General features: G+C 42.2%; 1 protein-coding gene across 2 annotated transcripts in view; it reads right to left on the reverse strand.

Annotated features, from left to right (window-relative positions):
• The window catches only part of LOC116053783 (filamin-B), a 135394-nt gene that overhangs the window by 62829 nt on the left and 57565 nt on the right, over nucleotides 1-15000 (reverse strand). For both annotated transcript variants that reach the window (XM_036001819.1, XM_031304943.2), the window contains exons 13-16: nucleotides 14900-15000; nucleotides 13039-13152; nucleotides 12177-12320; nucleotides 824-947 (exon numbers count right to left, since the gene is read on the reverse strand). The exon at nucleotides 14900-15000 is cut by the window's right edge and continues 93 nt beyond it. In XM_036001819.1, coding sequence (XP_035857712.1) covers nucleotides 824-947; nucleotides 12177-12320; nucleotides 13039-13152; nucleotides 14900-15000 — 483 coding nt within the window. The remainder of the gene's footprint in view (nucleotides 1-823; nucleotides 948-12176; nucleotides 12321-13038; nucleotides 13153-14899) is intronic.

The raw sequence follows: 15000 nt of genomic DNA on the forward strand, positions 1-15000 counted from the left end.
TAGTAAAGTATGTCAAAATGTCGACAAAAGTCATGACGTTTGTCATAAAAAAAATCAATGAAAAGTCATAATATGTCATGAAAGAATCTTAAAAAAGTCCTAATATAGTATGCCATAAAAACAACAAAATGTTTCATAAAAAAATAATTAAAAAAAATGACAATGTGTCATACAAAAATCATAAGAAGTCATAGTATAGTATGTCATAAAATAATCTTGTTTTTAAAGTTCCCTGCAGCAGAACTGAGCTGTCGAACACAGCCGAGGAATTCAGAGTATGAGAGGAATGAAGCCGGTATCTGTCAGATAACAGAAACCGGTCAGATTCTTCAACCACTGCCGATCTGAAAACTATCTCTCCTTGCCTTCCCCCTGCTCCACCCATAGCTCGTTCTTCCAGTCGTTCTGCAGGACACAATCAACGCTGATAAGACAAACTTCAGATGGTGCAATATCGTACCATTTAGATCATTAGATAAAAATCCTTTCTGTGTCAAATATTCACTAGCTGCAGGAGCCTCTAAATGCTTTAGAGTATTTGGAATTTACTTAAAAGTCCCAGTGTGTAATGTGTTTAGTTGTTCATTATCAAAATCTGTGTTGACCGTTCACAAACGTGTCCTTTTTCATGAATATTTACCTCCACCATCAACTCCAAGTATTCCTATTGGCTTGAAATTTTACATTTGCGGTTGCATGAACTGGAGTAGACGCTCCATATTCATGATCCATCTAGAAATACGTTAGCCGGTAAGGGACATACAGGACATACTGCTCCACCTGTGTGTGTGTGTGTGTGTGTGTGTGTGTGTGTCTTTCTTACCGTCTCCAGCTCCTGAACAGTCCACGGTGAAGTGCGTGGGCTCGTTGGCCTTCAGTCCGGTTCTCTCCACTCCAGGACCGAACACCTTCACCATCTTGGGGTGGCTGCCTTTACCCACGTTTACCTACAAGCACCACAACAGGAAATTACACAACTTATTTTAAGGAAATTTCCTCCCTCAGTTCCTGCAATGATTACAACAGCACAGCATTTAATTTGTTTTTGGTATTTCTAACATTAAAAAGAATGAACACTAAATATGGAGTGCCACAGGGCTCCGTCATGGATCCCCTACTTCAGTCTTTACAGACAACATGCAACATATTTCAATACATTTTTAAATATGTTATGTTGTATCTCAAATGGTGTAATTTCACTAGACTTTATTAACACAGAAGTGGCATTGCAGTTTAGGTAAGAAGGGTGAAATTTGAAATGGCAAAGCTGTCGGCTAGGACAGCTGAACCATCATTGCACTCTAACTTTCATATCAGCTGCCATAAAAGTATATATATTTTTTAAATTGTTAATTAATTCAGGGGGCCTATAGTTCTATAATTCTTGGCCCAGAGACGTGCCAAGAATTATAGATAACCTGAAAGTGGTACCGTTCTTGTGGTACTTTGGTGAATTGTTCAATTTTAAATATTTTCAGTGTTCCTAAATGTGACATTCAAATAATGTGTACATCACAACTGTTGATATTTAAAGTGGATAGGAGGCTCTGTGGGTGAGGTAAGATGGTGTTCAAGTGAACAGATTTCCCCTTAGTTTCTAAAAAATATCTGTGATACGCTAAGCTAATTTTCCAGCTGCAGCTCCAGAGGCTGCAGTAAAGACCTGATGAGTGATTGTCAAACTTGATCTCAAGAGACAAAAGGCATTCTGTACGTGAATATGTAGAAGCAGATCACAGCTATAAGTTACACTGTGTTGAGATTTTACCTCTAAAAGAAGAGAGAAATAGGCCGTGCAGTTGCTGAATCTGTCTTCATTTCAGATCAACAAAGGTCAGTTTAAAAGATTTTTGTCAGATTTTGAGAGACTCTAGTCACGCTCATACAGCTCGTCATTTCCGGTAAGTGTTTTAACATAAGTGCACTGATTCGCTAGTCAAGGGTTAGCTCTCCACCAATCAGGTTGGTCATTGAGTCCGACTGCCCACTGGCTGATTCAACAAGTCAAATCGGCCCAAATTAAAGCCGACGGCTCCTCCGACGGACGACGGCACGGAGCACACCGAACCGAGTCACCGACCTCGCCAGACTGTCCCACAGCCGATTATCAGGTTGGTGTGTCAGAGCTTTTAGAGCTGCAAAGAAACGGTTTAAAAACTAGCGACTTTACGTACTGACAAATCCTGCAGGGTGGAGTAACTTTACCCAAACATATCACAGACTGAGTTTCATTGAATTTTCTTGTGAAAAATGAACAGCCACAAAACACAATAACACGTAATTATCACTTACTTTACACACTCAGCTACATAATGTTTTATGTACACATTTTATCTACTTCTGCATTGTCATTTTTGCCACTATATCTATATCTAGAGTTACAATTACAATTATATTATCAAGGATTATAAAATCTTTATTTCTGGTTGGTACGTTGTAGTAAATTATAGCATTACACTCAAACTTGAAAAATCAAAAATACACATGTAAATGATTGATAAAGAAATAAACAACAACAACACAGTAAAACATTTAAGTGAAATGTCAGAATTTATTTTTTTAAATCAAACTAACTTCCACTTAAGTGGATAGAAATGATGTTGAGTTTTAGTACAGTTGATGAGTAAGGTGAGTTTCAGACATGTTAGTTACAGGTTTACTGTTAAACAAAAAAAATGCAATCATTCAAAAAATGCATGTACTGCATATGCATGCACAAAACGTTGTCACTAAATTACCTTTGGAAAACAAATTCAGGAAAACAAATTCTTTCCTCTAAAATCGTTTACTTTAAAAAGTCCCATGGCATGAAAATTTCACTTTATGAGGTTTTTTAACATTAACATGAGTTCCCCCAGCCTGCCTATGGTCCCCCAGTGGCTAGAAATGGTGATAGGTGTAAACCGAAAGCTATAGACACAGAAATGGCACATCCTAAGGAAAGTCCATTGTGGGACTGGCTCTAGTGGCTGTAATTCTGCACCAAGGCTGAATTTTGGGAATGAGACTTCAGATACAGTATTAGGGGACCACTAAGGTCTATATAAAAGAGACTTCAGATACAGTATTAGGGGACCAATAAGGTCTATATAAAGAGACTTCAGATACAGTATTAGGGGACCAATAAGGTCTATATAAAGAGACTTCAGATACAGTATTAGGGGACCACTAAGGTCTATATAAAGAGACTTCAGATACAGTATTAGGGGACCACTAAGGTCTATATAAAAGCATTCAAAAAGCAGCATGTTACAGGACCTTTAAATTTACCCAATCATTTCAACATATTTCATAGATCAAAAGTCAACACACTCACCTAATACATAAAAACTAGAAGTCAGTCTGGAGAGTGCAATGCATTTCTCTAACTTGTAAAGCTTAGAAGCAGCAATTTTGTCTTATTTTATCAGCTGTCTTCCAGGTTGGTTTTTAAAGTTACAGACTTAGGGCCCCAACAGTTTTATTTATAAACCTAACTTCAACCAGATCTCACTTAGTCCTCAAAGCCAACACTACATTCAAAGATCTATGGATGTAGTTATTAAAGATCGATTAGCGTAGTTACATTACATTACATGTCATTTAGCTGACGCTTTTATCCAAAGCGACTTACAATTAAGCGTAGTGACTAAGTTCGGGGGCTAACTAGGCAGCCATATTAGCCCGCCAAGCCAGCGGGGCCAGCTATTGTTCTGTACAACCGAGGTAATCCCATGACCATTGACAATACTGTCAAACAACTGACTGCAAGTCATGCCTCTTCTGAGGTGCAGTTCATACAAAGCAGGTTAAAAGGCTCGATGGTGTTTTAAGCACCAAACGTCTCCTTCCAGGCAGCGCTGCAACCGTTGACTTCAAGGCACCTAACCCTAACCCTAACCATTGCATAATCGACTTCCAGGCAGCGCTGCAACCGTTGACTTCAAGGCACCTAACCCTAACCCTAACCATTGCATAATCCTAGTGCCTTCCAGGCAGCGCTGCCTGAAAGGAGACATTGGGGGCTTAAAATACAGATAAACGGTTAAAAGCGCAAAATCACATGTCAGAGTTGCCAACGAGGAACTCAACACAAAACTTTTAACTCAGTGACTCTATCCAGTCAAAGTGCCAATTCCACTGCAATTAATTGATTTAGGTGTGAAACGTTACTGTAATAAATGCTGGTGAGGCTGACCCTGCCTGCATATAACAATTTAGTTTCAGGTGTTTCCAAGCCTCGTCAGCAAAGGTAAATATTCTGTTTTCAAAACATTCGAACAACACAAAATCTGCAGTTACGTGTTGTTTTCCATCACAGTCGTGGATCTCAGTGAAAGTTAGTTTCAAGTCATGTTTCCACCATGAGCCTCTCTTCCACGCTGCCTTCTTTACCTTCCCACACAGCTGTGTGTTCCCAGCACTGCTGAGAGCTGGGTGTGACTGTTTACTTTCTATCCACCTACTGTATCAACACTAAAGTTGGAGAAAGGTGTGGTCGGTGCCTGCAGGCCGCTGCAAGCCTGCTGATTCATCACAGTGACATCCACTCCAAACTTGGGAATAATTTCAATTTTTAGACAAGTATAAACGTCCCTTAACCAGTTGAAATACTTTCATCACAGAAGAAAACACACTAACGTTTTATGTAGCAGAATCTACCATGAATGCTAAGAAAAGTTTTGTAAAAATACTATGAGAAGAGCAGTAAGCATCAGAGCTGACCCTACACACCCTAGCCATATCCTGTTTGACATCCTGCCCTCAGGTAGGCTTAGGGTCATGAGGGCGCGGACAAACCGCATGAGAAAAGCATTTTTCCCAGGGCCATAAATGAGCTGCTGAAAGGCTGAAAGGCTGAGCTAAGCTGGACTGGGACCATACTGCGTTTTAAAATGCACTGCACTTTTTATTCTGCTTTTTAATACTTTTTTTTAACTCTATATTTATCTATTTATTGTTGCACTTTTTTATATTTACTAGAATTGTTGGGTCTTTATAGATTATAGAGTGTGGTCTAGACCTACTCTATCTGTAAAGTGTCTCGAGATAACTCCTGTTATGATTTGATACTATAAATAAAATTAAAATTTAATCTTTCTATTATTAATTAAATTCAATTTTATCTATAGTATCAATTCATAACAAGAGTTATCTCGAGACACTTTACAGATAGAGTAGGTCTAGACCACACTCTATAGTTTACAAAGACCCAACAATTCAAGTGATTCCCCCAAGAGCATCCATAAGTGCGTAAATGTGACAGTGGAGAGGAAAAATTCCCTTTTAGGGAGAAACCTGGGACAGACCCAGGCTCTTGGTAGGCGGTGTCTGGCGGTGCTGGTTGGGGGTGTGCAGGGAGTGGAGCAGGACCACGACGACAGCTGTAACCATTTTTATGCTGCTAAGTGAGTGATTGATCATGGTCATCTTAATTTCATTGTGTAGTGATATGCAATGACAATAATCTACATACCTACCTACCTACCTACCTACCTGTCTGTCTGTCTACCTACCTGTCTGTCTACCTACCTACCTGTCTATCTGTCTACCTACCTACCTACCTGTCTGTCTACCTACCTACCTACCTGTCTGTCTGCCTACCTACCTACCTGTCTGTCTGCCTACCTATCTATCTATCTACCTACCTACCTGTCTGTCTACCTGCCTATCTATCTATCTATCTACCTACCTACCTATCTACCTACCTACCTACCTGTCTGTCTACCTACCTACCTACCTACCTACCTGTCTGTCTACCTACCTACCTACCTACCTATCTATCTATATATGAAGCTGTGTTCAAAACCAAACGCTCAGTCTGAAAGCAAATTTCAATAATTTTCTTGCTTGATGATTGCGCCATATTTTCACGCAGCAAAGTCTTTAAAAGCTCTTTGAAACTGCATCAACTTGTCTTGTCTAAAGAGCTCTTGGATCATAACTTTGTACTTCTGATGTTGCAACACAAAGAAAGTCTTAGCTAACTCTTGAGGGCTGTTGGCATCGTCATAAATTCCTGAACAGACAAACACATATCCAGACATATCTAAGGCCCATTGGAAGTTTCTCATGAGCCTTATTTGGCCAGCGGGTGAAACTATAAAATCCTTAAAACAGCAGGGAGAAGGCAAGACAGCTGATAAACAATGTCCAAAAGCTCACAGCGACAAGTACAAAAATTAAAGATGATTACAATGCAAAGAAGTAAAATAAAAACCCTTTCACTCTGACCGTTTTATTTCAGTTATTTAAAAAGGAGCCCTGCCACACCAATTCGTTTTTCCTTGTATTTTTTAAAATATGTGAGGTCCATATGTGTTTGTGTTGTTGTGAATGTGAAAATGAGCTGCTAGCTCCTCTGTCAGCTCTAGCTACTGAACAGAAATAAGCCAATTACAAAAGCTGGTCAGTCTGACGTGATGTTGCCTGAGCTCATTACTATTCATGAGCTCGCCCAGTTAACCCAGCGCTGGGTAAAGGATGCTGATAGCCAGGCTCTCATTGGCTAGCTGTTAGCCAATCAGAGTCAAGCAGCTTAGCTCATTGAATATTAATGAGACAGCCCGGTCTCACGGCAGTTCGTGTAAATGTGACGTTATTTTTAATCTATTGATACGTGTTCACGGGGACGTTTTTCTCGTTTTTGACGTGGCGGCCAGCACGGAAATGTGAAGTAATGTATTTCAATGGGAAGCATATTTCGTGATCACAGCACGAAAATGGTAGGGAGTAGAATAAAAAGCCGAAAATCCGCGTAGGGAGGTTGGTCGGGGGGGGGTGGATGGGTCAAACAATACCGGACTTTCACCTGGGCGAGCAGGGATCGCGTCCCGCGTGTGCCGTTTTGTTTCCCGTAGTCTTCCTAATCACAACCGTCCCGTTATTGTCACGCGTCCTTAGCGGCCGTCTCCCGGCGTGTGAGGCGCCCTTTCCCCGTAGTGTTTTTCCTAAACCCAACCGCCGCCATCCCGTTATTGTCATGCGTCCCCCGCGGCCGTCTCCCAGCGGCCGTCTCCCGGCGTGTGAGGCGTCCTTTCCCCGTAGTGTTTTTCCTAAACCCAACCGCCGCCATCCCGTTATTGTTGCGCGTCCGCCGCGGCCGTCTCCCGGCGTGTGAGGCGCCCTTTCCCCGTAGTGTTTTTCCTAAACCCAACCGCCGCCATCCCGTTATTGTCATGCGTCCCCCGCGGCCGTCTCCCAGCGGCCGTCTCCCGGCGTGTGAGGCGTCCTTTCCCCGTAGTGTTTTTCCTAAACCCAACCGCCGCCATCCCGTTATTGTTGCGCGTCCGCCGCGGCCGTCTCCCGGCGTGTGAGGCGCCCTTTCCCCGTAGTGTTTTTCCTAAACCCAACCGCCGCCATCCCGTTATTGTCATGCGTCCCCAGCGGCCGTCTCCCAGCGGCCGTCTCCCGGCAGCCGTCTCCCAGCGGCTGTCTCCCGGCGTGTGAGGCGTCCTTTCCCCGTAGGGTATTTCGTGCTGGCCACCACGTAAAAAACGAGGAAAACGTCCCTGTGAACATGTATCAATAGATTAAAAATAACGTGACATTTACACGAACTGCCGTGAGACCGGGTTGAATGAGAACTGGCACAAATGGAGCTGAGTCTTCCTGCAGGCTTTCTATACCACGCTAGAATGGCTTCAGACAAGGTAACCAAGGTACACAGTCCATGGTAGAACTTCAGACATTACCACAAAGTAATGGCAGGGCACCTTTAACAGTTTTCTGAGAAGACTTGAATTAAATAAAATGTTAGAACATCTTTAAATCCCTTAGTCCTCATGAATGAGGATATAATAAGGAGCTCAGTGAGTATCATAAAGTCACTTTTGCAAGTTTTTATTGGTAAATTAAACTCAGTTCTAATGATATTTTTACTTCTATGCGTTACAAATATGAAGTGAAAAAGAACAGGAACATGATTTACTTCATAAAAAATATAAATGACTTCACTTCACTTATCTGAACCTCTCACACTTTAATAGAGCCCGACAGATATATCAGCGGGCCGATTTTATCGGCAGATATTAGGCATTTTCCAAACTATCAGTATCGGCATTTATAATGGCCGATAAAGAATATTTAAAAAAGTAAAATAAAAATGGACGAAACCCCCTTTCAAACATGTTATGAATGTTGGCGTTACATAGTTTGTCCACCAGATGGCGGTCTACTATGGCGTTATATATGTGTCACATTCCTGAGCGAGTAATTGTATGTTTTGAGCACAGAGAACTATATTTTGCAAGCGCATTACATTGCATTTTGAACAGAAATGTACACTCGCAAAAAATAATTCAGAAAACCTATTTCGTGCACAGTAAATGTATTAATGTCTTTCTCTGCTCGCAGGTAGACGCTGCTGCGCTCCGGTCATGTCTCCCTCGCTCTCAACCTCTTCTCTCTACGCGCTCAACTCTAGACACGCTCGCTCAGATTTTCACAGCGTTACAAGTGTGCCACAAAACCAACCAATCGCAGAATCAGAATCAGGTCAATTCTGATTGGCTGTTCGTCTCTCACTCAAACTGAATTATGTTTTGCGAGTGTACATTTCTGTTCAAAATGCAATGTAATGCGCTTGCAAAATATAGTTCTCTGTGCTCAAAACATACAATTACTCGCTCAGGAATGTGACACATATATAACGCCATAGTAGACCGCCATCTGGTGGACAAGCTATATAACGCCATACTCTACAACCTCCCTGTTGGCTACACTCGTGTTTAACCCTTTAAGTTTTTTTATTTTTAAACTGAATTACATTATTTTAGTGAGGACTCATAAATAACTAATGTTAGGGAAATCTGTTAAAGTTTTGTTACTCGTTTCGTTCTATTTAAATTACCAAATATTTGTATCGATATCCGCCTTGAACTGTAATTTCCATTTCTATGGATGAAATAAACTTGACTTTGACTTTAAAACTCTACACTTCAACATAAACCACTGCACATGCACGTTCAATAATTTAAGACTACAGCTGTGATTTCAATATATCAGATACGTATTTAATCAACATGTAAGTAAATAAAGTATCAGATCAGACTCAGTATTGTCAAATATAGGGCTGGGAATCACAGGGTACCTCATGATACGATACACGGCTCGCGATACTGATAATATGATACAGCAATTCTGCAATAATCAATATATTGCTAGACAATCCTATAATGGTACTTCACGATATCGTCTAACTATGAATACAAAATGCCTGTGAAAAGCTTAAGTGCAGGTTTTCTTTCTGTATTCAGTGCAAGTCCAAACTGTTAGAAAACAGCACAATTCTGCAGCACAAGTTTTTCAGTGTGTGAGGGCGTTTTCACACATGAAAGTCCGAACCAAGGTCCGGACCAAGGTTCATGTTTCTGTTACATTGTCTACATTTGATCCGGTAAGTTTTGGTTTCACACTGCAGTTATGCAAGCGCACTAAAGATCTCTACGTGACAAAACTACGTCCTGCCGTCATCACATACGTGAGCTGCGTCTCCAGATACTTATAATTGATTGGTTTGTAGACGGGCTTCCCCGTCCTCTCGTCTCCTCTCTCTGTGTCAGAGTTTTTTCAGCTGACTGCTGCTCTCCTCTACTGACTGCTGCTCTCCTCTACTGACTGCTGCTCTCCCCTACTGACTGCTGCTCTCCCCTACTGACTGCTGCTCTCTCCTACTGACTGCTGCTCTCTCCTACTGACTGCTGCTCTCTCCTAATGACTGCTGCTCTCTCCTAATGACTGCTGCTCTCTCCTACTGACTGCTGCTCTCCTCTACTGACTGCTGCTCTCCCCTACTGACTGCTGCTCTCCCCTACTGACTGCTGCTCTCCCCTACTGACTGCTGCTCTCTCCTAATGACTGCTGCTCTCCCCTACTGACTGCTGCTCTCCCCTACTGACTGCTGCTCTCTCCTACTGACTGCTGCTCTCCTCTACGGCCGCGGCTCTTTTTGTTTTGTTGTGATGTTGAGAAGCAAGACACTGGAACTTTCTGGAGAATTTATTCAGAGACAAACGGAAACCTACACTGTACATTTACTACCACTTAACAAATAAACTGCTGATGTATTCTCAGCTCTGATAGCAGACAGCTGTCTGCTCTGAGCGTAGTCACCGTCACTCTCTCATGTAGCCTCCACACTAAGCACCGAGCTATTCCTTAAAGGAGCTATTCCCCGGTCTTGTAACACGAGGAGAGCCTGCCAGAGCTTCTTGTATTTGGTCCGAAAGTCCGAACCATCCCAAAAAAATGCTTTCACACTGTAAACGAACCGGACCATGGTTCAGTTTGGTCCGGACCGAGACCACCTCTTTTGGTCGGACCAAAATTTGGTCTTTTGATCCGGACCGTGGTCCGGGGGAGGTTTCACACCTCTAATTTTGGTTCGGATCAAACTGAAAAGTCCGAAAGTCCGGACCAAATGAGGTATGTGTGAAAACGCCCTAAATTAAAATGACCCAACTATAGAGCAGCTATGGGTCCAGACTTTGGACTTAAACTAAGCTGTGGCATCTGTTAATTTCCTCAAAATGCTGTCCACCATCCCGTTGAAAACCTCTTCCTCTTTGGCTGGTTAACTCGTGTTCAAGTCTCCCTCATTCATCTATTCAGAGTGCCTTATTTTATTCATTAAAATATCAATATTTGGCACCAGCGTACCGATTATCGTAACGCACGAAGAAGGACAAAGATATATTGCTATTTCGATATTTTGTCCCACCCCTAATCAAGACAGCCCTACTTTAAAGTATATAATTGATATTTATAGTTTTAGGATTACTGGTGCCTCCTTCCTCCATCTCCATTAATTCATTACGTTTCCCTCTTCAGGTTGTTGCCAATTAAATCCCAAAAGCTCTTTACCGGATTGCAACTTACATCAGAAAGGTTCAGATTAGTGAAGTTCTAGTGCAGGTCAACCAAAGAAAAGTGTTAAAACAAAAAGCTAAGTGAGGTACAGTGCATGGACAGTGGTTACAGTGCAGAAAAGGCTGGTTAGTGCATGTGGTGGTTAAATCCTCTTCAGTACATAGAAACAACTAAGTTAAAATAACTTAATTCAAAACAAAAAAGTTATGATTAGTGAGGTTGTAAAAGGCAAACAAAAGGTTGTTACAGTGCATAGACAGAGAGGTTACAGTGTGTTGAAGAAACTACTACATATAAAATGTGAAAATAAATTTAAAATGCAATAGGGTTTGTTAAACACATGAGTTGCAATTGCAATTTTTGATCATATAGTTAGTAATAGGCAGTCATGATTTTTTAGCCAACAACAAAACATTTGCATAGTGTTAATGACGTGTTAAAGGTGCATTAGGTAAGACTTATGAAACTAATATCTGCTGAAACTGACCCTATGTTCCAGGAGAACTACATGAAGCAGGTAGAAGTTGCTCAAAACCTTTTTTAGTAAACTCTGTGAACCCAATAAGGTGTAGAGCTCCTGGTTATAGTATATCTTGGTCACCGGTGGAGTTAAGGTGTAGAGCTCCTGGTGATACTTGGAGCAAAGTCTCATGTTGTGTCGAGCCTTCTTAGTGGTTTAAAAATAGATATTTTGAGGCTAGCATCAAAGTGTCCCTAGCTCTCCCATTCAAAAGGCCATTCGACCAAAAAACGAGAATACAGTAAATCTTAAAAGTGGTGATTCCGTCCTAAATATGCTTTTAAACTAAAGTTTGACTCGGGTACATTCACAAAAAGACCCTAGGTTGCATTTTGGCGAGAGTTACACTTTAAGCCTTTTTCTTCTGAATAAAAAGACATGATTTCAGGTTATATTATTTTCCATTATGTTAAATTCAGGAGTCAATACAATATTCTTGTTAGGATACTTCCAATTACTTTTTAGGGTGTTTCTCACCATCACAGATTTCACATACCTTTTCTATTTCTTTGTTACTTCTGTGATTCATTTCTGTGCAGCTAAACTAGAAGCTGTACCTCTCCTCAGTGTATGTCGTGATGATGATCAGAGGCTTCTTAGTTTTACAGCTTGCATCTTTACATTTTGACTGCACCGACTTCAAATTTTCCCCCGGGACAGTTGACTCTGATCGGACAACTTTGATGCTTTCTGCCTTAACTAAAGCTTCTGATTGAACGACCTTAGCAGGTCCTGCCTCAACCGGATCTTCGGGTTTCGGCGGGACATCACTTGCTGTTTTAACGGGGTGCTGTGATTGGCTGCTTACCCTGAAGGGGCTGTTGGGGACGCTGACTCCTCCCCAGGCGACGGCCACGGTGTGTTTGAGGGGAGAGGTGGGCGTGTAGGAGCACGAGTACAGCCCCTCACCTTTACTCCTCACCTTCACCTCCACAGGTAGTCCCTCTGCGTCCTACAGACAGACAGACAGACAGACAGACAGACAGATTAGAAGATGGTCAAACCTTCCTGAAATGGAAACAAACAAGTCCAAACATGTAGCTGTATACGAATGTTTGTTTGCAAGGTTTGCAGATCGAAATGGATTCATCGTTTTATCAAAAAAAGAATCAACAGATTAATCAGTAATGAAAATAATCAATGTATAACTGTTATTATTATTATTACAAAAAGCTCTCGCAATCTCACTTGTATGAGACAGAAAGCTGTGTGTGTGTATGTCTGTCTGTCTCTGTGTGTGTGTGTGTGTGTGTGTGTGTGTGTGTGTGTGTGTGTGTGTGTGTGTGTGTGTGTGTGTGTCTGTCTCTGTGTGTGTGTGTGTATGTCTGTCTGTCTCTGTGTGTGTGTGTGTGTGTCTGTCTGTCTGTCTGTGTGTGTGTGTGTGTGTGTGTGTCTGTCTGTCTGTCTGTCTGTCTGTCTGTGTGTGTGTGTGTGTCTGTCTGTCTGTCTGTCTGTCTGTGTGTGTGTCTGTGTGTGTGTGTGTGTGTGTGTGTCTGTGTGTGTGTGTCTGTCTGTCTGTCTGTCTGTCTGTGTGTGTGTGTGTGCATGCGCGTGTGTGTGTGCGTGTGTATGCGCGCGCGTGTGTGTGTGTGTGTGTGTGTGTGTGTGTGTGTGTATGCGTGTGTGTGTGCGCGCGTGCGTGCGTGTGTGAGAGGATTTCTGTGACTTACCTGAGCAGTGATCCTCAGAGGTCCTTTCCCAGCATCCTTAGCGCTGACAGTGAACTCGGCCGGTTGGCTGACCAGGCAGCCGGTCCTCTCAAGCCCCGGCCCGAAAGCCTGAACCTACAACCACAAAACCAATACTGATGATTAGGGGTATCAACATTCTTCAAATCCATGACTTGATTTTTGATTTTAGGGTCAAGATTCGGGAAAAACATTTTGTTTTCGGAGATACCCAATATTACACCTCTCAGAACAGGGCCAGAAAAACTTGGAAATCAGAAAACTCAACAAGTCTTATATCTTAACATATGCCTGAATCCAAGTTTGGTGAGCCAATCACAGACCCCTTCCTCTGTCTCTGTGTTGGTGTTCTAACCAAGGGGGTTAGCTTCTCTTCAGAGCTCGAACCTCCTATGGAGCTATTTTGATGCTACCAAGCCATCAGCTCCCGTTAGCATCCCATTGACTGCCATTCATTCTGACGTCACTTTGACAGAGAATAACTTTACATCTGAAGAGTTTAAAGACTCTATTTGTCCATTGTTTATTTCTAAAGAAACACGACAATGTATTAAAGGCTCCATTACCTTGTAGCTCACGTTATGTCTCCGTAGCAGACGTTTTTATAAAAATAGGCTAACGATTGGGTCATAACCACGAGACTTACTGTCTCATAGTAGAGGAATCACCGTATAGTACAGGAGAAGCAGTTTGGACTTCCATTAGCTGTTTAAGTTTAATTACTAATGTTAACTATCATTTTAGTGATCAATAATTAGCCTGTGTCTATGTTATCTCCTTACATATACCTACGCTCTCCGTCTCTGCTAGATTGGGAATGATTGAGATTTCTCTTGGCACAGCTACCAGAAGACTTCCAACTTTCAGACAGGTTGCTCACGTCACATCTACGTCTTCAAGCTCAGTTGGAGGCTGCTCAGTAACGCTCAGCCATCACCGGGAAAGAGACTTCACTGGTCTCCGTCCAGAGACACGGGACCTGCTGGTCCAGTTTATATTCAGTCTATGGTTCTAACCTCCGGTGGATGTGTGAGGACTATGGTTAACTGCTCCTCAGATCTCTGCAGGGTAAATCCAGACAGCTAGCTAGACTATCTGTCCAATCTGAGTTTTCTGTTGCACGACTAAAACTACTTTTGAACGTACACGTTCCACCAAAACAAGTTCCTTCCTGAGACTATTTAGCAGAGGCACCGTGGCTCCGTCCGGAGCTTAGCCCCGCCCATGATGACTGTGATTGGTTTAAAGAAATGCCAATCAGTCCCTCCAGAAAAACGTGATTACGTGATCTCATAATTCAATGCATAATCAACCAAAGTCTGCATATTTATTTTTTCAAATACGCCGCACTTTCGCTGCATAAATTGCCGATTTCTGCGCAAAATATGCGGGGCTTACATGATTTCATAATCCCCGCATTTTCATTGCAAAAAAGTCACACATATATCTTAGCAGAAAGTTGAAAAATGTTGCGTTTACTTCATACAAGAGCAGCCATTTCCCCTGTTGCCATGGGAACGTTGACGTGACGTAATTACGCAACGTGAACATCATCGAAAAGCTGCAAACCCCGCGATGAAGCCACGATGAAACCACAGTTTTTGCAAGTTCCCACAATTTCATCGCATAAAATTGCATAAATATCCCGCATATTCCATCACATTTTTTAAGAAAACGTGCCGCATAATCAAGGATTTTTGCCCACAACAATCACAAAAAAACTCCAGCCAATAAACCAGAGCACGTTGTTCTCCCATCCAGGAATGCTGGGTGGACTAGCCAGTCCCTCCTCTGCAGCGCTGTGGAGGAAGGTCTAGCAAAGCGAGACTAGTGTTGTACTGACCTTATCTGGGTCACTGGCGTTGTTGTCCTGGACGATGTGGGCCATGAAGGGGCTGTTCTCGATGTCCTCCTCATCACAAGTCACGTGGACGGCGTATTCTC

The sequence above is a fragment of the Sander lucioperca genome, chromosome 6, assembly GCF_008315115.2.
Source record: "Sander lucioperca isolate FBNREF2018 chromosome 6, SLUC_FBN_1.2, whole genome shotgun sequence".
NCBI lineage: Eukaryota > Metazoa > Chordata > Actinopteri > Perciformes > Percidae > Sander > Sander lucioperca.